Source organism: Trichosurus vulpecula, chromosome 7 (assembly GCF_011100635.1).
Source record: "Trichosurus vulpecula isolate mTriVul1 chromosome 7, mTriVul1.pri, whole genome shotgun sequence".
Lineage (NCBI taxonomy): Eukaryota > Metazoa > Chordata > Mammalia > Diprotodontia > Phalangeridae > Trichosurus > Trichosurus vulpecula.
The window spans coordinates 243,808,014-243,833,876 of record NC_050579.1 but is presented as its reverse complement, the minus strand read 5'-3'; the positions used below and the strand labels follow the sequence as shown (position 1 = coordinate 243,833,876).

Sequence of the window (25,863 nt, the reverse complement as noted above, 5' to 3'; positions counted from 1 at the left end):
AGGGATTGAACTGGATGACCTAAAATGTCTTTCTGCTCTAGCACCTGATATATTTGTAAGAGCATGGAAAGAGTTGGCAGTACTAAAGATAACTGACTTTCAACTATTCAACTTCTTTCCGTTTTCTTTGGAGGAAACTGGATGGAAATTTGAAGAGGGAGTCTGGGAGATATGGGCTGCTGGGCTGCTCAGAGAAGTCATTCAGTCTCTGGGGCTAAGATGTGGCATAAGTGGCTTAAGGCCTTAAGTTGTAATAATGGGCTGCTCTTACTTACTTTCCTGTCTGCTGTTTCATGTTATATCAAGTACTTTGAATGTAAGTCTTTTCCTACTGTTCTGATTGTGTACTTTTCAAATGTAGGATTCATATGTACCAAGAAAAGAAGGGTAAAAATGTCAAAGGGGGGAGATCTACCAAAGAACCCTCAAGAGATAAAGCTGTTAGCTCAACACTGATAAAGGAATGCGATGCATTTTGATGTGTCTGGGTTAACAGTTGTGATGAAGCACAGTGGAAACAGAATAATATTACTCCTAACAATAACTATATTATTATTTATCATATTAAAATTACCACATAAATATAAGTTATAATAATAGTCACTATTAACTATTGCTAGTTGTTGTTATTATTGTTATTATTATTATTATTATAGTTAACATCCATAGAGTACCTCCTATCCATAGAGTTTACCACAGTGTGGCACTGTGCTAAACACTTTATAATTACTATCTCCTTTGATCCTTACAGCAAGTCTGGGAAGTAGGGGCTATTATTCTCACTTTACAGATGAGGAAATTGAAGATTATGGAAGCTCTATGTCTACACCACTTAGTAAATGCTTGTTAGGTTAAACTGAATAAACACACACACAGGCATGTGCACACACACACATACAAACACAAACACACACATTCATAACTTTACTGAGAGCCTTCCCTCTCACTTGGCTCCACCCCAGCTTCCTAGGCAGCTTGGATGGGCTAAGCTGGTCTATGACTAGTAGAGCTGATCTGTACGTTTGAGATCAATAATAAGTGAAGAAGCCTACAGATCATCTCTCTCCAGAGAAGAAGAGAAACATCTCCTTCTGTGCTACTTGCAAAGGGAAAGGATTTTTTTCTTCTTTGCTTGGGGAATTCAGTTTGCTCTGGAGTCAGGATAACACTGGCCCAGAAAGTAAAATTAGTCATTTCTATCTTCTGTTTAACCTTATGCAAGAGAAGAGAATGATATGAAGGGAAAATGGTCGAGCAAGGGAAATCAATATTGTGGGTAACCAGAGGGAATGGTGCATGTCTTTAAAAATAAGTGATAGCATTTATGTAGGGCTTTAAGGTTTTGCAAAGGAAGCATTCAAACAAATTATTTATATGAAGTGGATCTTCACATCTACCATGTGAGATAAGTGCTACTATTATCCCAGTTTACAGATGCAGGGGAAACAGACCAGGAGACATTGAGTGACCCTCCTAGGGTCAAACAAGCACTAAGTGTCTGAGATAGGATTTGAACCTAGTTCTTCCTGACTTGGTCCAGCATTGCAACCTCCACACCATCTGAGAGCCTTATATGAGAGGAATAGAAGTTGGTGTGGGAAAGGATGGTGGTCTGAATTGCAGGTGGAAGATTCTGTGACTATGGGCTACCTCTTGCCAGAGAAGAAAGGAGATGCTACTGTCTCCTCATCTCCCCAGAGGCAGAAACACCAGGAAAGCTGAATTCACTGTTGCCCAAAGTGGGCAAAAAGAACTTCAACTGGCCCTCTGATTTTGCTGTAACAGAGACATCTTTGTTTGTTACTGAGTCTCCAATCAGGAGAGGTCGGTCCAAATAGTAGGAAGTAGGAGCTTTATCCCAATTTCCCAGTAACCCCCTGTCCACCTCCAAAACAGACAGCTATTCCTTATATACATTTTTCCCTCCAGCACCAACACAAATATACATATCTCTGCAAATAGACTCTAGGTCAGTGCTTGATCTCATAGGTAGATTTGTCCCTTGTTTCCAACAAGTCTGACCCACTTGTTTCACCTGTGAGCTTTTCAAAGTTGATCAGATAATAAAGATTCAAGTTTTATTCTCATTGCCCATGAAGATGGAATTGGCTCATCAGTTTGCTATATTCTCTTCTAGATTGGTTTTATGTAACACTGTGTAAATGTCCTCCTCCCTGACCACAGTCCTCCCTTTATTTTCACCTTCACCCCTGTCCCAACCAGTATCCAGCTATGAAGGGTGGGGTCCCTGGCAATTCCTCCGCTGTGACAGAATTTATTCTCCTAGGATTCAGAGTTCCCCCAGAGTTCCAGATCATCGTCTTCTTGGTCTTCTTGCTCATCTATATGGTCATAGTAGTGGGGAACATTGGAACGACAGTCATCAGTAAGATAGACTCGCAGCTGCATACTCCAGTGTATTTCTTCCTTAGAAAATTTTCCTATTTAGACTTTTTCTACTCAACTGTCATTGCCCCCAAAACTTTGACAAATTTCTTATCCACAAGAAAGACAATTTCTTACAATGGCTGTGCCACTCAGTTTTTCTTCTTTTCTTTCTTTGTCACAGCTGAAGGGTTTCTGCTGGCTGTGATGACCTATGACTACTTCACAGCCATCTGCTCCCCACTCCTCTATCCTGTACACATGTCCCAACAGGTGTGTATCCAGCTAGTGGCTGCTTCCTACTTTTGTGGGTACCTCAATTCCATAGTTCAAACTGGCTTCACCTTCAGCTTACAGTTTTGTGGGGAGAAGAGAATTGGTTACTTCTTCTGTGATATTTCAGCCCTGATCAAGATCTCCTGTACGGACACCTTTGTAAATGATATCGTGCTGTTTATACTTTCTGCAGTCATCATTATAACCACCAGCCTCATGCTTCTGGTCTCCTATTCTTACAACCTCACCACCATCCTGAACATCCCCTCAATTCAGGGCAGATGTAAAACCTTCTCCACTTGTGGGTCTCACATTGCTGTGGTGAGTTTGTTCTATGGGACAGTGTTCTTCATGTATGTGTTAACAGCTCAGTTCACTTTAACAACTCTCAAAAGGGGCTTAAGCTAAGCCTCCTTCCCATAGGCATGTCTCTGCCCTACAGCTCTACTGGATATCAAAGTTCAGAAGCTCCTTCCACAAATCTCTGCCATCAGAGGTCTCCTCCCAGTTTTCAGAGGTCTCCTCCCAGCTCTTAAAGGTTTCCTATCAGCTCAATGCTCAAAGATCATTCTTCTTTGTCTCTTCTCTTCATTCTGTTCTTGACACCCTCTCCATGCTGGCTCTCTCAATGTCTGCTCTCTCACACCACCAGCAATCTTAATATACAGTTCTAGTCAGCATCTGATTGGCTAGAGCCCACATGCACATGTCTGATTGGCTAGGGCCCACATGTACATGTCTGATTAGCTCAGAGCAGAAGCATGTGAGACTGAGGCTGGGAAACTGAACAACACAAATAGAAAAATAGCAAAAAACAAATCCTACTTTGCTTGCCCTTAAGAAAGCCAGGGCAGTCTCTAGGGCTGTCTCACTGAGTCCCTTTAAAAAAAGATAAAGGCTACAGTCTAGTAAAGCCTGATCTGTTAACTGAGGTATCATAGAAACTGATCTAAAAGGATGAATGTAACAAATTTCTCAAAGATGAGTTGTCACAAGACCATCTCCAGGGGAATGGATTGACTGGTTTTCAGGTTTAGATCCATTCTTGATTCATTACTCTTTTCTTTAGAAAAACACAGTTTTTTATCTGGATATTGATAGCATTTTCCTTTCTGAAACCATTGTATTTGTCTTGGATCATTCTGTTGCTGAGAAGAGCTGAATAATTCATAGTTGATCATCACACGATGTTGCTGATACTGTGTACAGTGTTTTCTTAGTTCTGCTAGTTTCGCTTTGCATCAGTTTGTACAAGCCTATCGAGGTTTTTCTGAAATTTGCCTGTTTCTCATTTCTTATTGCACAATAGTATTCCATTCCATTCATATTCTATAGCTTGTTCAGTCCTTCCCCAGTTCATGGGTATCCCCTCAAGATACCCAATTGAGTGTGCATGTTATTCCCTCCTCAGGTCAAATCCGATGAGAGCAAGATTCACTCATTCCCTCTCACCTGCCTCCTGTTCCCTTCCTACAGAACTGCTTTTTTTTCTTGTTTACCTTTTCATACTTCTCTTGTATTTGAAAGTCAAATTTTCTATTTAGCTCTGGTCTTTTCACTGAGAAAGCTTGAAAGTCCTCTATTTTACTGAAAACCCATATTTTGCCTTGGGGCATGATACTCAGTTTTGCTTAGTAGGTGATTCTGGGTTTTAATCCTAGCTCCATTGACCTCTGGAATATGGTATTCCAAACCCTTCGATCTCTTAATGTAGAAGCTGCTAGATGTTGTGTTACCCTGATTGTGTTTCCACAATACTCAAATTGTTTCTTTCTGGCTGCTTGCAGTATTTTCTCCTTGATCTGGGAGCTCTGGAATTTAGCAACAATATTCCTAGGAGTTTTCTTTTTGGGATCTTTGTCAGGAGGCGATGTGTGGATTCTTTCAATTTCTATTTTACACTCTGGCTCTAGAATATCGGGGCAGTTCTCCTTGATCGTTCCTTGAAAGATGATATCGAGGCTCTTTTTTTGATCGTGAATTTCAGGTAGTCCAATAATTTTTAAACTATCTCTCCTGGATCTATTTTCCAGGTCAGTGGTTTTTCCAATGAGGTATTTCACATTGTCTTCCATTTTTTCATTTCTTTGGTTCTGTTTTAGAATATCTTGATTTCTCATAAAGTCACTAGCTTCCACTTGCTCTAACCTAATTTTTAAGGTAGCTTTTCTTCAGTGGTCTTTTGGACCTCCTTTTCTACTTGGCTAATTCTGCCTTTCACAGCATTCTTCTCCTCATTGGCTTTTTGGAGCTCTTTTGCCATTTGAGTTATTCTATTTTTTAAGGTGTTGTTTTCTTCAATACTTTTTTCTGTATTTTTAGGGTCTCCTTTAGAAAGTCATTGACTTGTTTTTCATGGTTTTCTCACATCATTCTCATTTCTTGTCCCAATTTTTCCTCTACTTCTCTAACTTGCTTTTCTAAATCCTTTTTGAGCTCTTCCGTGGCCTGAGACCAGTTCATGTTTTTCTTGGAGGCTTTTGATGTAGGCTCTTTGACTTTGTTGACTTCTTCTGGCTGTATGTTTTGGTCTTCTTTGTCACCAAAGAAAGAATCCAAAGTCTGAGACTGAATCTGAGCCTGTTTTCGCTGCCTGGCCATGTTTCCAGCCAAGTTACTTGACCCTTGAGTTTTTCTTGGGGGTATGACTGCTTGTAGAGCAAAGAGTACTTTGTTCCAAGCTTGAGAGGATGCGCTGTTGTTTTCAGAGCTGTTACAGCCAGCTCTGCCACACCAGTGCAACTCCTCCCCCAAAACTGCCAACCTGTACTGGACTCAGATCTTAAGCAGACTCTGCATGCTTGCTCTGATCTGCAACTTAATTCCTCCCACCAGGTGAGCCTGGGGCCAGAAGCAACTGCAGCTGTAGTTCTGTAGCTGCACCACCTCCGCTACCCCCAGGGTGGTGGCCAAACTGCGAACTCCTTTCACTCTGTCCCCCACAGCTTTTCCCACTAACCTTCTCTGTTGTCTTTGATGTTTGTGGGTTGAGAAGTCTGGTAACAGCCACAACTCACTGATTCAGGGTGCTAGGGCCTGTTCCACCCAGCTCCTGGTCTGTATGGTCCGCGCAGCCCATGCTGGGCTCTGCTACCCTCTGCTCCCCTCCGCTCCCAGCTCTGTGCATGATAGACCTCACCCAGCTACCATCCAGGCTGTCCTGGGCTGGAGCCCTTCTTCCCTCTGCTATTTTGTGGGTTCTGCAGTTCTAGAATTTGATCAAAGACATTTTTTATAGGTTTTTGGAGGGACTTGGCGGGGAGCTCACACAAGTCCCTGCTTTCCAGCTGCCATCTTCCCAACTTACTGTTTGATTGATTCTTGACATCTCATAGAGTCTTTAGCTTCCACTTGCCCAATTCTGACAAAAGGGAGTTATTTTCCTCAATTAGCTTCTATATTTTCTTTTCCATTTGGCCCGTTGAATTCTTTAAGGAGGTGTTTTCTTATGTGAATATTTGTATCTCTTTTGCCATTTGGCCAATTCTATTTTTTAAGCAGTATTTCAAGCTGTTGATTTTTTTTTCATAACTCTCTTGCATCATTCTCATTTCTTTTCCCCATTATTCTTCTACCTCTCTTATATGATTTTTCAGCTCTTTTTTGAGCTCTTCCATGAGTTCTTTCTGGGCTTGAGATGCCTTCTTGTTTTCCTTTGGGTTTTGCCCGCAGGTGTTTTGACATTGTTGTCCTCTTCTGAGTTTGTGTCTTGGTCTTCTCTGTCACCATAATAACTTTCTCTAGTCAAATTCTTTTTTGCTGTTGTTTTCTGCTCATCCTCCCTTTTTCCTTTCTTTTAAATTTGAGCTCTGCTCCCAGGATGTGAGGGGCACTGTCTCTAGCTTCTTGTGCTACTGGCTGCTGGCCCTAGATGATTACCTCGTGTTGAGCTGATGCTGCCCTTAGGCTCATGGGGGACTCTTCAGTCTGATACCAGGCTGTAAGGCTAGGGTTGGGGCTGCCTGGTGCTCCTGGAGGCTCTAGGGGTCTAGCAGCTTACCTGGTGCTGAGCTAGGGTCCTAGTGGTGGTGTCTGGCATGTGCTGAGGCCTGGTGGGTTGATTCTGCATTTTCCAATGGCTTCCCTGAAGCACGAGCAGTCAGGCCTCTAGGAACTGCCTGTTTGCCTGGGGCTAAGCTGAAGTGTAGCAGCCAGGTTGTGGCTGGTGTCCATCTATTTGTCCCAGACTGTGCTGAATCACATGGAGGTCTGGTCATTGAAGGCTGCCTTTTTCCTCTGGGGCTTCAAAGAAGTACATGATAGATCTGTAAGCTGGAGTCTGCTAGTTCCCCTAAGGCATGTGGGGGTCCTAGGTGTTTGTGTTTGCCTCAACCTCCACAGTGGGGCTCAGGATCCCCAATTGGGTTGCTGAGGTGGCCAGAACTTTTTTGGGTTCTGAGTAAACTATCATGTTGTCACTGTATGTTTGTAATTACAGGAAGTGATTATTTTCTTAATTTCTGATTCTTGTTATCTGCTCCAGGATAGATTTAAACTGGAAAGATAAGACCTTGTATGTGCTTATTTTTAACTGTTATTGGAACAACATGAGGAAAAATAATATTAATAACTGTACCTAGCCCTATATTGTGATTAGTGAAACTTGCTATTTGAGGTACAATTTCTTGGTATTGTGTTTACCATGACAGATAAATTGTAAAAGTTTGTTTTTTATACTATAGTATTATACAAGTGTAAAAGACCTTAATGTTCTTTCAATTGGATAATTCTAAATTTGAGATTATTGTTTCTTTCAAGTTGTTGTCATAAATAACTAGGTAAATAAGTTCTTAGGTTTGCAATCCATCTCCTTGTTAATGATTGTGCATTCATGTGTAATATCAGGTCTGTACAATAGCACTTCTTTTCTAGATGAAGTGATGATATAGATATAGATACAGATGCAGATAGGGACATAGATATAGATATGTATGCATATATGTATGTGTGTATATCCTCAAAGAGGGGCTAGGATGTGACAAAGATGCAAAACTTTTAAGGTTTATACAAACTTTATTTTGAGAAAAGCAAAAAGTATGTTTTCTCAAAAAGAAACGATTTGTGTGTGTGTAGGAACATAACTAGTGATTTCATAGTCTTGGTCAAAGCCACCTCCACTCACTCAGCCTTCTCCTTTCCTGTGGAAATCCTGGTGTTATTTTTTTGCTTCTTCCTCTCCCGTGACCAGCTACTACTTGCTGCTAAATGTACCTCCAGGGCATCTCTCATATTTTTTCTCTCTTCTCTCATCCCAATTTTCTGTACTACAGGAGAGGTCTTTATTAATATCCCATGGGACTATTGTAGTATCCCCTAATATGAAGTTCTCAGCCTATTGAGGCAAATATCAAGTGTATCCTTGGCCTTGAGCTGACCTGTTAGTGATTTTCCTAGAAGAATTTTATTCTCTTCTGTTTTTCCTTATCGTTTACAGGTTTTCTAGTTTTATCATTCAATATGATCCTGGCCTCTCATAATCATTTTCGCCAAATCCATTATTCTTGATGAGGGTACCAGTATCCTTCCAGTCATCCAGATCTGAAACTTTAGTGTTGTCTTCTTTCTCCCCACATATCCAGACACATACTAGTTGTGTGTGTGTATGTATGTGTGTAAAACACCTCATATATGTCCACTTCTAATTCAGGCCCCCATCACCTCATGATTCCTAATTTTCTCCCTACTTTATTTCTTTCTACAACAATCCTTTATGGATTTGCTGAGGAAATTTTCCTAAGGTATAAGTCTGACCCTCACACCTGCTCAATAAACTCTAGTGCTTTCCTATTACTTCCTTTTTCAAAACATATACAAGGATCTGCTTTTTATTATTTTTCTATTTGCAGATGTTCTGATTCCTTTACTTTAAAAAATTGATCTTTTGTTTTCACATGACCTTTTATTTATGAATACATCCTTCCCCTCCCATAAATTATAAAACAATTATTTTTGAAAAAAACACTCAAAACAGCCAACACAGCAACTGTTTCTGATGGTATATCATATTTTACTGCATAATCATCTCAGATTTTATGCCAAATTATTTTTTTTTGTGAAAAAGTGGGGTATGGCCATTGTGTGAAGTACTGCGGCACTCCGAACAAATCACACAAGTTGGCTTTGGAAATACACTGACAATGCACACCTGCTGAAAAGTCTAGGCTCACAGGTTATAATGCTCAGGAGATAAATGTGTATCTATATGCCACTGGCGAATACATTGCTGCTTTGTTTTCCTTTTAAATGATGGGATGAATAGAACTAGAACATGCAATGGTCACCTGATGAAAGATTATAAACCAGTGCTTGGACTGAAAAAACAGGGTGCAATGATTATGCAGTGGTGACAGTTATGCAATGAAATACCAAATGTATCACATCCATAATACTCTGCTTCTGCAATGGAGGGATGTCCTTTTACTCACCTCTTCTCAGAGGCCCAAGTTTGGTCATAAAAATACATCATTAAATTTGGTGATTCATTCTTTCCATTTATATTGTTATAATTATTGCATATAATGTTTTTCTGGTTCTACTTCATTTTACAATAGTTAATATGTCTTCCAAGTCTTCTCTGAATCCTTCCTCTTCATTAAATTTATATACCATGGCTTGTTTTTCCATTAAGCAATCAATGAGCATTCATCTTGTTTCTACTTCTTTGGGGCCACAAAAAGTGCTGCCATAAATATTTTGATATATTTATGAAATATATCATATATATAAATATATATATATACATGCATACATATATATTTACATATCTTTGTTATTTTGAATATGATGAAAGTATATATGTAAAAACTGAAAGCTAGCATTACTTTCAAAGGACTAACACAAGACATTTTCCCACTGAGTAATGGAGTAAAGTCAGGAAGCTTCCTTTCCCCCATATTTTGGGCACCTGCTACCCAGTGTGGAGCAGTGTTATACTGGAAACATCACTGGTTCTGGAATCAAAAAACAGAATTTTAAATCCAGACCCTGATACCTATTACCTCGGTAATAGGTTCTCTTTTTTTCTTCTTCTTCTATATTATTTAGCTTGGTGATCTGGTCAACTTCTACAGATTAAAATACCACCATTAGACAGATGATTTTCATATCTATTTGTCCAACACTAGACTCTTTCTTGACCTCCATTCTCCCATCTCTAACTGCCTATCAGACACTCTTAAAATGGATGTAGTCTAGTTATCTTAAAACCAACATGTCAAAACTGAACTTACTGCTTTTACCCCAACTCCACACTCCCCACCACCCTCATTTTTCTGTGACTATAGGAGGTACAGACTCACATCATTGTCAGCCTTGACTCTACACTCTCATCTCTGAAGGATAAACGTCAAACTCTATGAATAGAAAATGAGTGGGGACCCAGTTGGAACTAGCCAGTTGGGCAACACAGCTTTCTCCCTCCTTCCTTCTCTTCCTCCCTTCCTTTCTTTCCCTGTATCCATATAGGTAAGCTTCACTTCCAACTCTAGATCTATGATCTATAATCAAAGAGTACTAATTGCTGGAAAAATGTATCAAAAGAAACAGTGAAGTCCACGAACCCAGGGTCTATTGTTTTCTCAACAACAAATATGCCGGAAGGTCAATTCCCTTGGAAATGGACAGGTTACTCAGAGACTAAAGAGAACTCCCTTGATATTCACCTGTTTCTAACACTCATTTAGTTTCTTGCTTTACTGTGAGATTCATGGCTTTCTCCTACCTGACCTTATATCCCTAAATTTCCAAGACATTTGTTTCCAAAAATGATGATTTCATACATGAGATTCCTATCAGCCCAAATGAAGGAGTCTGGTAGCCTAGATTCTAGGAATCTAGACATATGTCTGCATCCTTCCAACAGTTCCTTAGTGGAGATAAAAAACATAAATATTCCAATGGATTAGAATCTATAGGAAACTGAAAACTGAAATATTGCTCAGAGATGACATTGTTTCTGTACAAAAAGGAAAAGTTGCTGAGCAGTCTTGGGTGTCTCATCCCTCACCAGCCTTTTAGGGAGCTGCCATTCTCTCCCTCCCTAGCTCACGTTTACTCCTCTAACCCTGACAGGCTTCCGCATTCTCTGAAGAGGGAGAAGAGCCCAATTTGAATGCGGGGCAGATGAGGCACAGAATCTTCATTTCCACCCATCTTGATGCTTCTGCTGCTGGTCAAGAACCACTTCCCATAAACTTCATTAGGAAAAGACAAGTTCTGGGCAGCCCGACCTCTTGCATGGAAATGGACTGACCACAAAAATCACTCATTCAGAAAGCCTTTCCTGCTAAGCATTATGTGCAAATGATATGGTCATTTTTAAAAATTTAATTTTCTTCTACTTACCCCCAACAGCACTAATTGAGGCGGGGATCTTGCATACAACTCAGTTACTGGAACTGATAAAAAGCTAACAAACTTCTACCAAAGGTCCAGGAAATGGCTGGAAGTAGATTTCATTACTGTGACCAAGGGGGAGAATTGTTAATTAAATGTAAGACTTAGAGGAAACCAACAGGAGAAAACAATTCTGATTACCTGAAACTGAGAAGCCTTCACATGAGAAGATCAACAGCCAGAATAACTGTTGATGGGGTAACATTTCTTCCTATGAAATGTCTCTGATAAAGGTCTATTACCCAACACATGTAGGAAACTAACATAAATCTATAAGGCCAAGAGCCTTTTCCACTAGTATTCAAAAGAAATGGATAGTTCTCAAGTTTGCACCAAATCACAATGAGAAAATGAAATTAAAACAACCCTGAGGTCTCCCCTCTTCCCCAGCAAATCTTCCAAGGTGATAACACATGGAAATGGCTAATGTGGGAAGGACTGCGCAAAGACAGGCAGGTTGATGCCGTTTATGGAGCTATGAATTGGTACGACAATTGTGAAAAACAATTTGGAATTATGCTAAAAAATGTCAACATCTCCATACCCTTTGATCCTAAGATCTCACACATTAACATATATGTCAAGGACGTCAAAGATGGAAAAAATTTCAGATATGAACGTGTATCAAAATATTCATAGCCACATTCTGTGGTACCTAAGAAATAGAAACAAAGGAGGTGCCATCAACTGAGAAAGGGTTAGCAAATTGTGGCACATGAATCTAAGGGAATTGTGTTGCAACTGAAGAAAACAAAAAAAGAAAAAAATTCAGAGAAACATGGGAAGACTTAAATGAACGGATACAGAACAGTGTGAGCAGAACCAAGAAAGAAACATCCTCAAGACTACAAAAGGTGGGGGAAGATGAGGCTCAATGTTATGGAATCATAGATAACAAACTTGGCCACAGAGAAGAGAAAATAAACATTTCATGGAAGAACTGGGGAGACTATGGGTATGCATTGTTGCATACACTGTTGGATTATACGTGATCAATGTGATGATGATTATGGAACTTTTGAGTAAAAATTCTGTTACGAGGGAAGGCCAGTGGGAGTAGGGTATATACTAAGCAATGAACATAACATAAACACAAAATGTATTACTAAAACTTTAATTTTTTAAACATGCAATGGAGAGGCCAATGATAGGCAAGCACAGGCTACAGCATATCATTAAAGAAGAACCGAGCAGAAGTGGTAAAATGAAAGTCACCAGAGAGACATATCACCAGAATGAGGTGGGGGGCCCATCACAGAGGGAAAGCTAAGGATTTCTGGGCAGACAGCTTGTGAGGGCCGTTGGTATCTATGTAACATAAAGATATGTAGAGGAAGGCCACCAGCAGGCTGGTTAATCAACTTCTGTAGGAATTATAGAAGGAAATGGACAAGAGGCACCTAGGATGAAAAAGTGTGGATGGATTGCAATCTGCACCTCTGGAGGGTTTTCATACTTTGACAGATTTTCTACTCCTAAGTGAGGAAGTTTCTTCCTCTGCTCCCCTCACTTTGTCTTCATGTCACCAAAGTCCAATTGATTCTGAGTCTTGTCATTTATTAGGGTGAAGGCTCAAGGGACAAAAAGTGGATTTAAAAAGGTACAGAAACAAAGGAAGGTGGAAGGTGTCCTTGAAGCTCTGTTGGGAAAATGCCAAAGAGTCCAGACAGAATTGAAGGTACAGGGAAGGAGCTATTCCGGGGAAGGGGTCAGTAGAGTTAACCTCCTGACATCTGGGAAGAAGCAGGGAGCTTCCAAACATGAAAGGGTATGCAACAGTTCCAGGGAACACAGCCTCAGAGATCAGCTCAGGAGCCCTGCAGAGGACAGAGAACAGTCATATAAGAGCCTACATGAGAGTCTGAAGCCACAAGTAGAATAACTTCTTCCCACTAAGGGCCCCCAAGTCTCTTCTTAGCTTCAGGCCCCACTGGGCAGACACCGTAGCTATGAGAACCCTCATCCCACCTGAGTAGAAAGAACTTACCGGTTGGCTGTGAACTCTGATTTCCTGGGAAAAGAAGAGAGACAAACATATCAATCCTTGTAAATACTAGAGCTATAGAAGCAAAGGGCACCAAGGTTCTGGGCACAGTGGGACTACCACTCCTTAACCCAGTACATGACAGCACAGAGGAAGTACTTAATTGATGCTTTATCCATCCAGCTACAACTGTGTGAGTGGACAGGAGAGGAGGAATGGCAGGGGGAGGGGCTAAAGGCTGGAACCTCAGACCCCTCCCAAGACTGTTTCTACTAGTGAATATGGGATTCCTTGAGACCCTTGAGCCCTGGGATCTGTCCTGTTCACCAACTGAGGAGGAAGAGCTGAAGCCAGAGCCAGATCTCCCCTTCACCACTGATCTGGGGCCAGATTTGTAGCACAATTAAATATCCTCTCTCTCCTGGAGAAGATCACAGAGGGGAAGGGGCTCAGGACTTTCCCAAGAGTATCTCACCTTTCTGACTCCTCTTGTGGACAATGAGGCCAACCCCAAAGAAGATAAGCCCCAACACAAGGCCCCCGACTCCACTCAGCATCTTGCTCTGGGCAGATTCAGAATGTGCTTCTGGGGAGAAGAGACACCAAGGATCAAAACTGTCCCTCCAGGAGCCAGCCCCATGTGGGAATCAGATGGGTCCGAGGGGAGCCTGAGAAGGTGGTTAAATCCTGTCTAAGAAAGGAAGAGATGGATGTGCAAAGGGCCTTTCAGGACTCAGGAAGTGAAAGCTCACCAGGAGAACTGATATAAATCCATCTCAAAGCCTACCTCCCCTACCCCAGGAGAAATGGATCTATAGGCTGATCACAGAGTCCCAGATGGAGGCCAGCTCCCAGGGCTGGGGCCAGTGAGGAGGGTGACAAGATTCTAGGTCTTCATAGCTCTTAGTTCAGCACTGTTGTGAGGGGGCTGTGCTAGGAGAAGAGGGGAGGATGGGTAGCACCACATGGGGTATGTATTAGCCCAGGGCAGAAGAAAAGAGGGCACAGCACACACACTGAGGGGATCTCAGAGCTAGCTCCATGTCCTGAGCAATGTTAGAACTGGAGTGTGAGGGAGCTCTATCTCACTCCACTCCAAGATGACAGGTCTCTGAAAGCTGGAGTGCTCCACTTGGCAGGTGTAGACGTCTCCATGCTTGGGGGTCATTTCCAGCGTCACCAGGATCTGGTAGGTCCAGTCTCCATTGCTGATCAGGCCTGTGGACACAACCCCTGCTGTATCCTCCTGCCCGTTCAAGAACCACTGGACCTCAATGTCCCCAGGATAGAAACCAGTGACAGAGCAGACAAGCAGGTTGTGGTGTCCCAGGGGAGCCATCTTTGATAGATACACAGTCACCTCAGGCTCAGCTGAAAGAAAGAAGAAAAATCTTGAGAGAGGGAGTCAGAGCAGGTCTTCCTAGTCAGCCCCCACCTCTGATCCATAACCAGGCTCAGGTCTCCTCTTCTCCCCGGGGTCAGAAATGGACATCTTGGTAGACATTTAAGCTCCCTCTAAGACTAGAAAACTGAACTAGCAGGAAGTAGGCCCTGGAGTCCCCAGCACTGAATTATCCCATTCCCAGCTCATCAGGATTCAGTGATATAGGAATAAATTAGCAGGCAAGATTTCTCATTGTAAATAGCTACTTTATAATGGATCATTTCCATTACATAAGTGTAGATCATAAGTGTAGATAATAATCTATTTTCAGAAAGACTTCTAGTTCAAATATTAAGAGATGCTCTCAATCCAGTAAAGAAACTTTGAATCAGGGGAACTGTGGGGAACACCTAGGCCCAGTAGAAACCTGAGCATCCTGACCCAGAGTCCAGGGGCCCTGGGAGAAGCAGAAACATGTCTGGGTCCCTGGAGAAAGAGAATTTCAGTGATGAGGCCTCAGTTGTAAAAGTCTGTGTTATCATAGAAGGCTGGGAGGGGGAAGGCAGGGAGAGGGACAGGAGAGGGCTGAGCATGAGAAGCCTCTGCTGATCTCAGATTCAGGGATAAAAAAATGAACAGTTTTATTTACAACTTAAAAAGGTTCATGAAGCCTGAGCACTCAAGTCTTGGGGGATTTAATTTTATATTAAATATTTTGTTGTTGTTCTCTCATTTTTAAACTCTCTACAACTCTTTGTTACCTTATTTAGGATTTTCTTGGCAAAGATACTGGAGTGGTTTGCTATTTCCTTCTCCAGTTCATTTTACAGATGAGGAAAGTGCGGCAAAGAGGGTTAAGTGACTTGCCCAGGGTCACACAACTAGGAAATGTCTGAGGCCAGATTTGAACTCAGGAAGATGACTCCAGCCTTGGCATTCTATCCACTGCCCTACCTAGCTGTCTATTAACCACTTTAGCATTGTATAAAAGTGAGTTATTTATTGGTGAAGGGTTTATCACCTGTTCCCAATGCTATTTATCCCCATTAGAATTGGAGGAGGAAAAAAAATCTGAATTTGACTGAGGAAAAAGGACTCAAGGAACCAAATTCATGGTGCTATAACAGGGTTTCTCCCCACTTCCCTCTATTCCTCCCATCTTTCTCCCCCGTTCATTCTCCCCTTTCTTCTCCTCTCTCTTCGCTCCCCTCCTCCCTTTCACTCATCTCGTTTTTCTGCTCCTCATTCCTCCCCATCATCTCTGTTGCCTTTCTTCTCCCTCTCTCACTTCCCCACCTCTTCTCCCTCTCATCCCTCCTTCTTTCTACTTCTATCTCTATCCCTTCCCCCCATTCTTCTTCCTTCCCCTTCATCCCTTTTTCTCCCCCTTCTCTTGCCACCCCAATCTCTCTTTCCTGCTCCTCCCCACTTGGTCCCCTCTCCTCCTCCTCTCTCCCAATCCATCATCTCCCCCCCCATCCCTGTTCCCCCTTGTCTCTCCCCTGCTCTGGCGGCCCCTGTCCCTGTATCTGCTCCTGTGACACCCCCCCACCACCTTCTCTCTTCCTCACCTGCCCCCTCCCATCACTGCCTCCCCTTTCTCTCCGCTCCTTTCCAGCCTGTTCTCTTCTCCTTCCCTGCTCTGCTCCCTCCCCAGGACCTCCTCCCCTCCACTGCTCCCTCCTCCTTTTCCCTGGGTCCCTGCTGGTCTCTCCTGCCCCACTCCCCTCCCCTCCCCGGGGGCGCGCACTCACAGGGCCTGCGCAGTTAGAAGGGCACGAGCTGGTAGTTGTGCCTACAAGTGTCCACCTGGGCCCGTCTACCCTCCATGTAATCCTTCTGGCTGTTCCAAAGCTCAGCCTGGCGCCTCCCCAGCTCCGTCAGCGCCACAAACTCCCCCACGTCGCTGTCGAAGCGCACAGCCTCCTGTCGGTTGTAGACATGTCTCTCCACAAACCGCACGTGCTCCGTCCCGTTCACAAAGTGGCACTCATATTTAAATTGTCCCGTGAAGTGCTCTGCGGGGGGACACCCAGGGAAGTGTCAGCCCTGACGGACACCCCGCCCTCGCATCCCTGACCTCAACTTGGGCCTGATCAAGGAGAACATGGGCCACCTCCCGCTGCCCTTCCAGGGCAGGCTCAGCCCCAGACCCTCTGAAGCCCAGAGACGGCAAGCGACTTTTCCGAGGTCACACCACAAATCTGGAATGGAGGCAGCACTAGAACACAGACCTTCGGGTTTCCAGACCTGTCCTGTCTGTCTGCTACGTCACAGCTGCCTCTCAACCACCCCCAGCCTGGTGCAAACACTCCCAGGAAATTTTACCCAACACCCTCCCCAAGTCTTCCTCACCCAAGTCTAACCCACTCTCTGATCCTCATCCTCCAGTGTATCTTTGTATCCCCCTCTCAGCCCCTCTGCAGAGACCGGGCAGGTGACAGACCCTTCCCACATCTAGAGGTCACGCCGCCTTCTCCCCTCTGATCAGCGGACAACAATCACATCAGTGTTACTGAAAAGGGCTTGGAGATCTGCTGTGTGTGTGTGGCTCTCCTCACAATTCTGTGACTGTGGACCAGGGCCCCTCCCCCTTCACCCCCCCTGGGCATGGCTTGTACCCTCCTCCTCCTGGAATGTGAACTCCTCCAGCACAGGAAATGACTCCATTTTATATGTAAACTAGCCCTCAGCACAGTGCCTGGCACACAGGAAGCACTTAATAATGGTTATTGACTGATTGATACCATTTGTCTATGCACTCCACAAAGGACAAAATAATTTTTAGAAAGTCTAAGTCTGACCACTGAACTCACCCCCTCAAGAACCTTTAGTGGCTCCCTATGGACACTTGGAGAAATTTCAATACCCCAATCTTGGCATCTAGAAACCCCTCCCCCCAGTCTGAGTCCACCCTACCTTTCCAGCATCTCCTATTATTCCCTGTCACACATCATTCAGTCAAACTGACCTACTGGCTGCTTGCCACACTCAGCATTTCATCTCCCACCTCCAAACGTTTGAACAGCCTCCATGCAGGGCATGCCCTCTGCCCCACCCCACCCCCCACTCATGGATTCCTTGCTTCCTTTACACTTAACAGTCTTTCCTTCTCTGTACACTGCTGTACTTCCCCAGAGTGTCAGGCATTTATTACATGCTTACCATGTGCTAGGCACTGTTAGCTGCTGGGAATATAAATATAAAGAAGGGAACCATCCCCAACTTTACATTCAAATGCAAGTGACAAGCTTCCATAAAAGCACAGACAGCATGAATCCAAGTGAGGAGAATATAAGGAGGAAGGGAGGGAGGGAGGGAACACACTGGCTTTTGTGGGGATCAGGAAAGGCTTCACCTAGAAACTGGTGCTTGAGCTGGGCCTTAAAAGAAGAGAGGATTCATGAGGCAGAGGGAAGGAGGGAGTGTATTCCAGGAATGGGGGATGGCCTGGGCAAAGGCCCAGAGGTGGGAGATGATGCAGTGTGTGAGGAAAAGACCAGTTTGGGCAGATCACAGAGTACAGGTGGAGGAGGACTATCATATAAGAGAGGGTTACAGCCAGAGAGTGAAGGAATAAACAGAGGAAGCTCTAATTGATCACAGAAGCAATAGGGAGCCAGTGCTGTCTATTGAGGAGGGGAGTGACTTAGTCAGATTTGCTCTTGAGGAAAAATACATTTTTATGCGTGTGACAGATGGTCTGTAGTGAACAGAGAATTGAGGCAGGAACAGAGATTAAGAGTCCATCATAATAATCCAGACGACAGATGATGAAGGTCTGTTCGTATGGTGGCCATAGCAGCAGTAAGGGTCATATGTAGGAGGAAATTGAGGAGATTAGTTCACCAAGTATTGAATTGTGTGAATTGAGTGAACCCCACAGATTCCATTATGTGACTCAGTTCTGGAGCTAGCTCAGCTCCCTTTCTATCCCATTATGGGAAAAGCCCAATTTCTGTCTTGTGAGAAATTGTGTTTGTTACGGGCCGAGTTAGAGCTGAGCCCTGCCCTCCTCGGACTTCCATGCCCAGGGCCTGCTGAGGTAAACTCAGGGCTCTGTGATATGGGTGGAGCCAGGAGGATTGGTCTCGCCTTTGTTGCCTCCGTAGCAATTCCAGGTCTTTGCCCGGACCTGCTTGACCACATGGCACTTCCGGCTCTCTGTCTGGGCTTGCCAGAGCATGTGAAACTTCTGGTTCTTTGCCTGGACTGCCTGCCAGGCAGGGAACTTCGGGTTAGCGCTGGAAGAGAAGGGGAGGAGAGTAGGCAGGACCAGGGCAGCCCTAATGCCTACGTAAGCAAAGATATAAAAATGCTGCTTGCTGAAACAATAAACGGAATCACTCAACACCTTCGGCTCCTGCCCCATACATTGTCCGTGAGATCAGGCCCTTTGCTAGGCAAAGGCCTGGGTCTTGAGGGGTAACAGACCCCCGAGTTGGTTGTTGAGGCCGAGGACTCACAACATGTGTTGAATTGTGGGAATTGGGAGAAAACCTTATTTCACTGTTTGACCCTAGCCCTGAATGACTGGAGACTGGACCAGCTCTCCTGCTGCTTAGAGACCCTTAAGGAAGGCCCAAGGTTGTGATGACCAGACATAAGGGCATATCTGGAGACTGAGGCAAGGAGTTTGTCATGATTGTATGTCCTAAGCAACCCATCTGTCTTGTCTGAAATCTGACCCCTTTCTATTCAATCAGTCATTGTTTCCACGATCTTTGAGTGTTCACAGATGCTTGGTGGGGGGGGGGGGGGCAGCACCTCTTTTTCTAATTTCAGGGAATTGCACCTTTTTGCTCTCCCCCTCCCAACTTGGAAAGTCCCTAATTCTTCCTTCAATTGGAATTCAAGTTACCTAATATTGCTTTGTTTCCATTTAATTCATTGGCCTTATGTGATTCATTGTTTTTAGTATATAAAAAGTCTGTCTCCCCTACATTCGGGGTCCAGCTGTAATCTGAGGGAGTCTGGTCCCAGGTCGTGGAAGAATTGGAATACATTGCTAATAAATACATATGCACAGAAGCTCGAACCTCTGTTTCCACAGTCATTTTGTCAATTACCTGCCACATGTAAGGAGTGCTATGGCACTGACTCTATGGGGGGGGGGGCGGGGAGGCAGAGTGAGGCGTGGAAGATAAAACCAAAGTCATGGACCATGAGATGAGAAGAACTGTACTATGTTCATCAGGAATAGGAAAGTCTGAAAGAGGTATGGGTTTGGGGGAAAAGCAATGAGTTCGGTTCTGGACATGTGTTTAAGAGAGCTCAGAGATATAGCGCCTGAAATACTGAGGAGGCAGCTGGTGATGCTGGACAGAGACTGGAAAGGAAACACAGACCAGGGAGTCATCTGAACAGAGGCGGGAATGAACTCTATGGGAGCCGAGGAAGTTACAGAGATGAGGGAAGAGGGCCCAGGCAGAGCCTTAGGAAGCACCACCATTAGATGGTGGCTGGAAAGCATGGACTTGCGTGATCTCCCTGCCAAGTCCCTCCAAAAAGCTATAAAAAATGGCTTTGAACAAATTCAAGAACTGTAGAACCCACAAAATAGCAGAGGGAAGCAGGGATCCAGCCCAGGACAGCCTGGATGGTCACTTGATGAGGTCTATCACGCACGAAGTGGAGGGGAGCAGAGCTCAGCGTGGGCGGTGGCAGGACCAACCAGACCAGGAGCCGGGTAGAACAGGCCCTAGCACCCAGAATCAGTGAGCTGTGGCAGTTACCAGATTTCTCAACCCACAAACATCAAAGACAACAGAGAAGATTAGTGGGAAAAGCTGTGTGGGACAGAGTGAAAGGAGTTGGCAGTTTGTCCCTGCCCCAGGGATGGAGGGGCTGGTTCAGCTACAGAACTACAGCTGCAGTTACTTCCACCCCAGGCCCAACTAGTGGGAGGAATTAAGTGGCGGATCAGAGCATGAGTGCAGAGCCTGCTTAAGATTTGTGTCAGGTCCAGTAGGCAGTTCTTGGGGAAGGAGGAGTGCTGGTGTGGCAGAGCTGGCTGTATAGAAATAGCTCTGAAATCAACGGCACATCCCCTCAAGCTTGGAACAAAGTACTCTTTGCTCTACAAGCAGTCATACCCCCAAGAAAAACTCAAGGGTCAAATAAGTTGGCCGGGAACATGGCCTGGCAGTGAAAACAGGCTCAGATTCAGTCTCAGACTTTGGAATCTTTCTTTGGTGACAAAGAAGACCAAAACATACAGACAGAAGAAGTTAACAAAGTCAAAGAGCCTACAACATAAGCCTCCAAGAAAAACATGAACTGGTCCCAGGCCATGGAAGAGCTCAAAAAGGATTTGGAAAAGCAAGTTAGAGAAGTAGAGGAAAAATTGGGAAGAGAAATGAGAAAGATACGAGAAAACTATGAAAAACAAGTCAATGACTTCATAAAGGAGACCCTAAAAATACTGAAAAATATCCTGAAGAAAACAACACCTTAAAAAATAGACTAACTCCAATGGCAAAAGAGTTCCAAAAAGCCAATGAGGAGAAGAATGCCTTGAAAGGCAGAATTAGCCAAATGGAAAAGGAGGTCCAAAAGACCACTGAATAAAATACTACCTTAAAAATGAGATTGGAGCAAGTGGAAGCTAGTGACTTGATGAGAAATCAAGATACTATAAAACAGAACCAAAGGAATGAAAAAATGGAAGACAATGTGAAATATCTCATTGGAAAAACCACTGACCTGGAAAATAGATCCAGGAGAGATAATTTAAAAATTATTGGACTACCTGAAAGCCATGATCAAATAAAAAGAGCCTAGATATCATCTTTCAAGAAATAATCAAGGAGAACTTCCCTGATATTCTAGAGCCACAGGGTAAAATAGAAATTGAAAGAATCCATCGATCGCCTCCTCAAATAGATCCCAAAAAGAAATCTGCTAGGAATATTGTTGCCAAATTCCAGAGCTCCCAGATCAAGGAGAAAGTACTACAAGCAGCCAGAAAGAAACAATTTTAGTATTGTGGAAACACAATCAGGATAACACAACATCTAGCAGCTTCTACATTGAGAGATCGAAGGGCTTAGAATATGATATTCCAGAGGTCAATGGAGCTAGCATTAAAACCAAGAATCACCTACCCAGCAAAACTGAGTATCATGCTCCAAGGCAAAATATGGATTTTCAATAAAATAGAGGACTTTCAAGCTTTCTCAGTGAAAAGACCAGAGCTGAATAGAAAATTTGACTTTCAGACACAAGAATCAAGAGAAGCATGAAAAGGTAAACAAGAGAGAGAAATCATAAGGGACTTACTAAAGTTGAACTGTTTTGTTTACATTCCTACATGGAAAGATGATGTGTATGATTCATGAGACCTCAGTATCCTAGTAGCTGAAGAGATTTACATATATATGTGTGTGTGTATATATGTAAATCTCTTCAGCTACTATGATACGTATGTGTGTGTGTCTATGTATGTATATGTGTAGGTGTGTGTGTATATATATATATATATGTATATATACATGTATAGACAGAGGGCAAAGGGTGAGTTGAATATGAAGGGATGATATCTAATAAAATAAAATCAAATTAAGGGACAAGAGAGGAATAGATTGAAAGAGGAAGAAAGGGAGAGATAGAATGGGGTAAATTATCTTGCATAAAAGTGGCAAGAAAAAGCTGTTCTGTAGGAAGGGAAGAGCGGGCAGGTAAGGAGGAATGAGTAAATCTTGCTCTCATCCCCCCTGAGGAGGGAATACATATACACTCAATTGGGTATCTTGCCCCATAGGAAAGAAGGAGGAAGAAGATAAAAAAGGGAGGACGATAGAAGGGAGGGCAGACAGGGGGGAGGAGGCAATCAAAAACAAACACTTTTGAAAAGGGACAGGGTCAAGGGAGAAAATTCCATAAAGGAGGATAGGTTAGGAAAGAGCAAAACATAGTTAATCTTTCACAACATGAGTATTGTGGAAGGGTTTTACATAATGACACACATGTGGCCTATGTTGAATTGCTTGCCTTCTTTGGGAGGGTGTGTGGGGAGGGAAGAGGGGAGAGAATTTAGAACTCAAAGTTTTAAAAACAGACCTTCAAAAACAAAAAAAAAAGTTTTTGCATGCAACTAGGAAATAAGATACACAGGCAACAGGGCGTAGAAATTTATCTTGCCCTACAAGAGAAGAATGGAAAGAAGAATGGAAGGGGAGTGGGGTGACAGAAGGGAGGGCTGACTGGGGAATGGGGCAACCAGAATATACGCCATCCTGGAGTGGGGGGAGGGTAGAAATGGGGAGATAATTTGTAATTCAAACTCTTATGAAAATCAATGCTGAAAACTAAATATGTTAAATAAATTAAATAAAAAAATGAAAAAAAATAAAAAAGAAATTCTAACTTAGGGCTAAAAAAAAGAGAAAACACCAACATTTCAGGCATAGGATGTGGATGATAAACCTGGTAAGGAGACTGAAAATGAGAGACAAGATACATGAGGAAAGAACCAAGGGAGAGCAGAGTCACAAAAACCCAGAGAGGAGAGAACACCTGGGGGCTGAGGGAGGCTGACAGGGTCAGATTCAGCAGAAAGTTCCTAAAGGAGGAAGCCTGAGGAACAACCATTGGCTTCGGCAATTGAGAGAGAGCTCCAGATGCCAGGGATCATGGGTCAAGCTTCAGCATCTGCAGGGCCTCCTAACTGGTTTCTTTCATTTAAAATCTCCTCTCCAGAGGCCCCATCTCCCCCCATGACTCTCCATTGATGTTTAGATAAAGAACAACTTCTTAAGCCTAGAAATCAAGGTCTTCTCCGCCTCTGCCCCCATTTCCCTTTCTAGCCTTCTTTCCCGCTTCTACCCACTTGAAATCCCAGCCCAAGCCAAGACTATTCACGATCCCTTAGGTCCCCCTTGTGCTTGACCTTCTCTGTGCTCATTCTCCCACAGACATGGATTCTCTCCCGATTATGGTGAGTGCCATCGTCCTCCCGGTCACCTCAGCTCACAACCTCAGTGTTTCTCCTCACTCTAATCATCCATATTGAATCGGTTGCCAAAACCTGGCAATTTTGCCTTTGTAGCATCTTGAATACACCTGACCCTGCCACAGCCCTGATGCAGGCCATCACCTCCTTCTACCTGCACTACTGCAATAGCTTGCTGTTGGGTCTGCCTGCTTCCAGGCTCTCCCGCTCTAGTCCATCCTCCATTCAGATGTCAAACGGATCTTCCTAAAGAACAGATCTGACCCTGTCCCCACCTGTTCAATAAACTTCATTGGCTCCCTATAACCTCCAGCACGAGATTTCATAATCTTGTCTGGCCTTCCAGGCCCTTCACATGTTGGCGCCTCCTACCTTTTCAGTCTCCTTACCCCTGACTCCCCCTCCCCCACCCAGGTACTCTGTGATCCAGTGACACTGGCTTCCCTGCTGTGCCTCCTACTAGACACTCCATCTCCCAACTCTGGACATTCCCTCTGGCTGTCCCCCATGTTCCAAATGCTATGCTTCCTCATATCTGACTTGTGGCTTCCCTGGCTTCCTTCACATCCCACCTAAAATCCCATCTTCTAAGAAGCTTCCCAGTCCTCCTTAATTATTCTAGTGCCTTCCCTCTGTTGGTTATATCCAAAGCATCCTGAATATAAGTTGATTATACATAGTTATTTTCCTGTTGTCATCCCCAGGAACTTTTACCTTTCTTTGTATCTTCCACAGTTAACACAGCGCCTGCCACATAGTAAGGGCTTAATAAAAGTTCACTAACTTCTAGCTGGGAGGCTACTTAAAATTGTGTAGTTTGGAGGATTGTCCACATGGGGGCAGCATGGATTCAGATACCCATGGGTGATACCAGGGTGTTCCTGGAGTTTTCAGCTGGGTTAAGCAGCCACCACCCTGTTAAGCCTGGGAGATCCCACTGCCCTTTGGTTTCTCTTGCTCATGCCCTGACAGACTGTCCCTAGTAGGCCCTTCTCTCTTGCCCAGCCATGGAGAATGGGGGCTACACACACATACTCTCACTCCAGGGACAGAGCAGGTGACAAAGCTCAAACATGGGTGAGATCCTGGAGGATGGCTCTAGAGCAGGTTAGGATCCCAGAGAGACTGTGATTGGCCAGGCCAGGTGCCAGGATATAATATAGACAGTGCCAGAGGGTTTTTTTTATCTGCTCCCCCACAATACTTATACTAACTGGGAGAGGATTGTGTCCCATCCCAGAGGGCTCCCTGCCTACCCAGGACAAAGGATTTCACTCCTCTGATGGGTCATGGCAGGGACTCCTTGATACACATCCCAGCTTCAGGGAGAGCAGCAGCAATGTGGAGACCAGAGATGACACTGGCAGATGGGGTACAGAGATTGAAAGCCCTGCCTGATTCAAGGGAGTGAGGGATTGGGGAACATTGGACCTCCGTCTCTTTTCCAGGCCCCCAGCATTCTCCTATCTCATGACACTGGTCTTCTTATTCTTCCTCCCATTTTTCTCCATCTCCCCACTCTGGGCCTTCTCTGGCTGTCCCACATGCTTAGAATACTCTTCTCCCTCACCTCTGCCTCCTCATTTCCCTGGCTGACTTCAAGTATTAGTTCAAATCTTGCCTTTTATAAGAAGCCTTTCCTGGTGGCCCTTAATGTCAATGCCTTCCCTCTCTTGATTATGTGCCATTTCTCCTGTATCTGTGTTGTTCATACAGAGTTGTTTTCCTGTTGTCTCCCCCGTTAGACTGTGAGTTCCCTGAGAACATGAGCTGTCTTCTGCCTTTCTTTCTATCCTTAGCATTAGCATAGTGCCTGGCAGATGGTAACTGCTTCATAACTGCTTATTGATAAACTGCCTGGAGCCCTCAGCTCTTGGAGGGGGACTACATCAAGTCCCTGAACCCTGAGGAAAAGGGGGAAAGGAAGAGAGGGCCAAAGGAAGAGTTAGATAGGAGGGGAGCCTGAAAAACTGTTTCATTTACTGCCCATCTATCCCAGGACCGTCCTGTCCCAAGTCCTTCCTTTGGTCTGGGCCTAGAGAGAAGAGTGCTCCCTTGGGCTCCACCTGGGCTCTCTGGGAAGCTGCTGCTCTGTACTTACCTGGGGCTCGGCTGCCTGCAGCCACCTGGGAATTCAGCACCAGCAGAGTCACAGCCAGAACCTCTGTCCAGATGCCCTTGAGGAACAAGATATACCACATCCTGAAGACAAGATGAGTATAAGGGACTCAGAGAGAACTAACTGTCGAGGTGGCCCTCACTTCATGGGAACTACCCCCACTTCACCCAGACTAACAATTTACAGACTCTCTTGTCTGTTCCAGGGTTGGGCAACCTCACAATTGAGAGAGCCAATTAGCTTTAGGAATGAAGTGAATGCATCATTAGTTCCCAGGCGGAGGTTCCTTTTGTAGGGTCTGTTCAATACTTCAATGTTTTTCTGGTGAAGAAAAAGGAGGTCACAGAAATCATAGAATCTCAAGGAAG

At 44.0% G+C, this 25,863-nt stretch overlaps 1 protein-coding gene and 1 pseudogene across 1 annotated transcript; one reads left to right on the top strand and one right to left on the bottom strand.

Annotated features, from left to right (window-relative positions):
* The first annotated feature begins 2,232 nt into the window (after positions 1-2,232).
* On the top strand, positions 2,233-3,197 carry LOC118857868 (olfactory receptor 9K2-like). Its single transcript, XM_036768352.1, has 2 exons — positions 2,233-3,014; positions 3,104-3,197. The coding sequence occupies exons 1-2, from the start codon at positions 2,233-2,235 to the stop codon at positions 3,195-3,197; spliced, it is 876 nt and encodes a 291-aa protein (XP_036624247.1).
* An 8,973-nt stretch (positions 3,198-12,170) lies between these two features.
* Positions 12,171-25,638, bottom strand: LOC118856928 (annotated as a pseudogene).
* Positions 25,639-25,863: the final 225 nt, after the last annotated feature.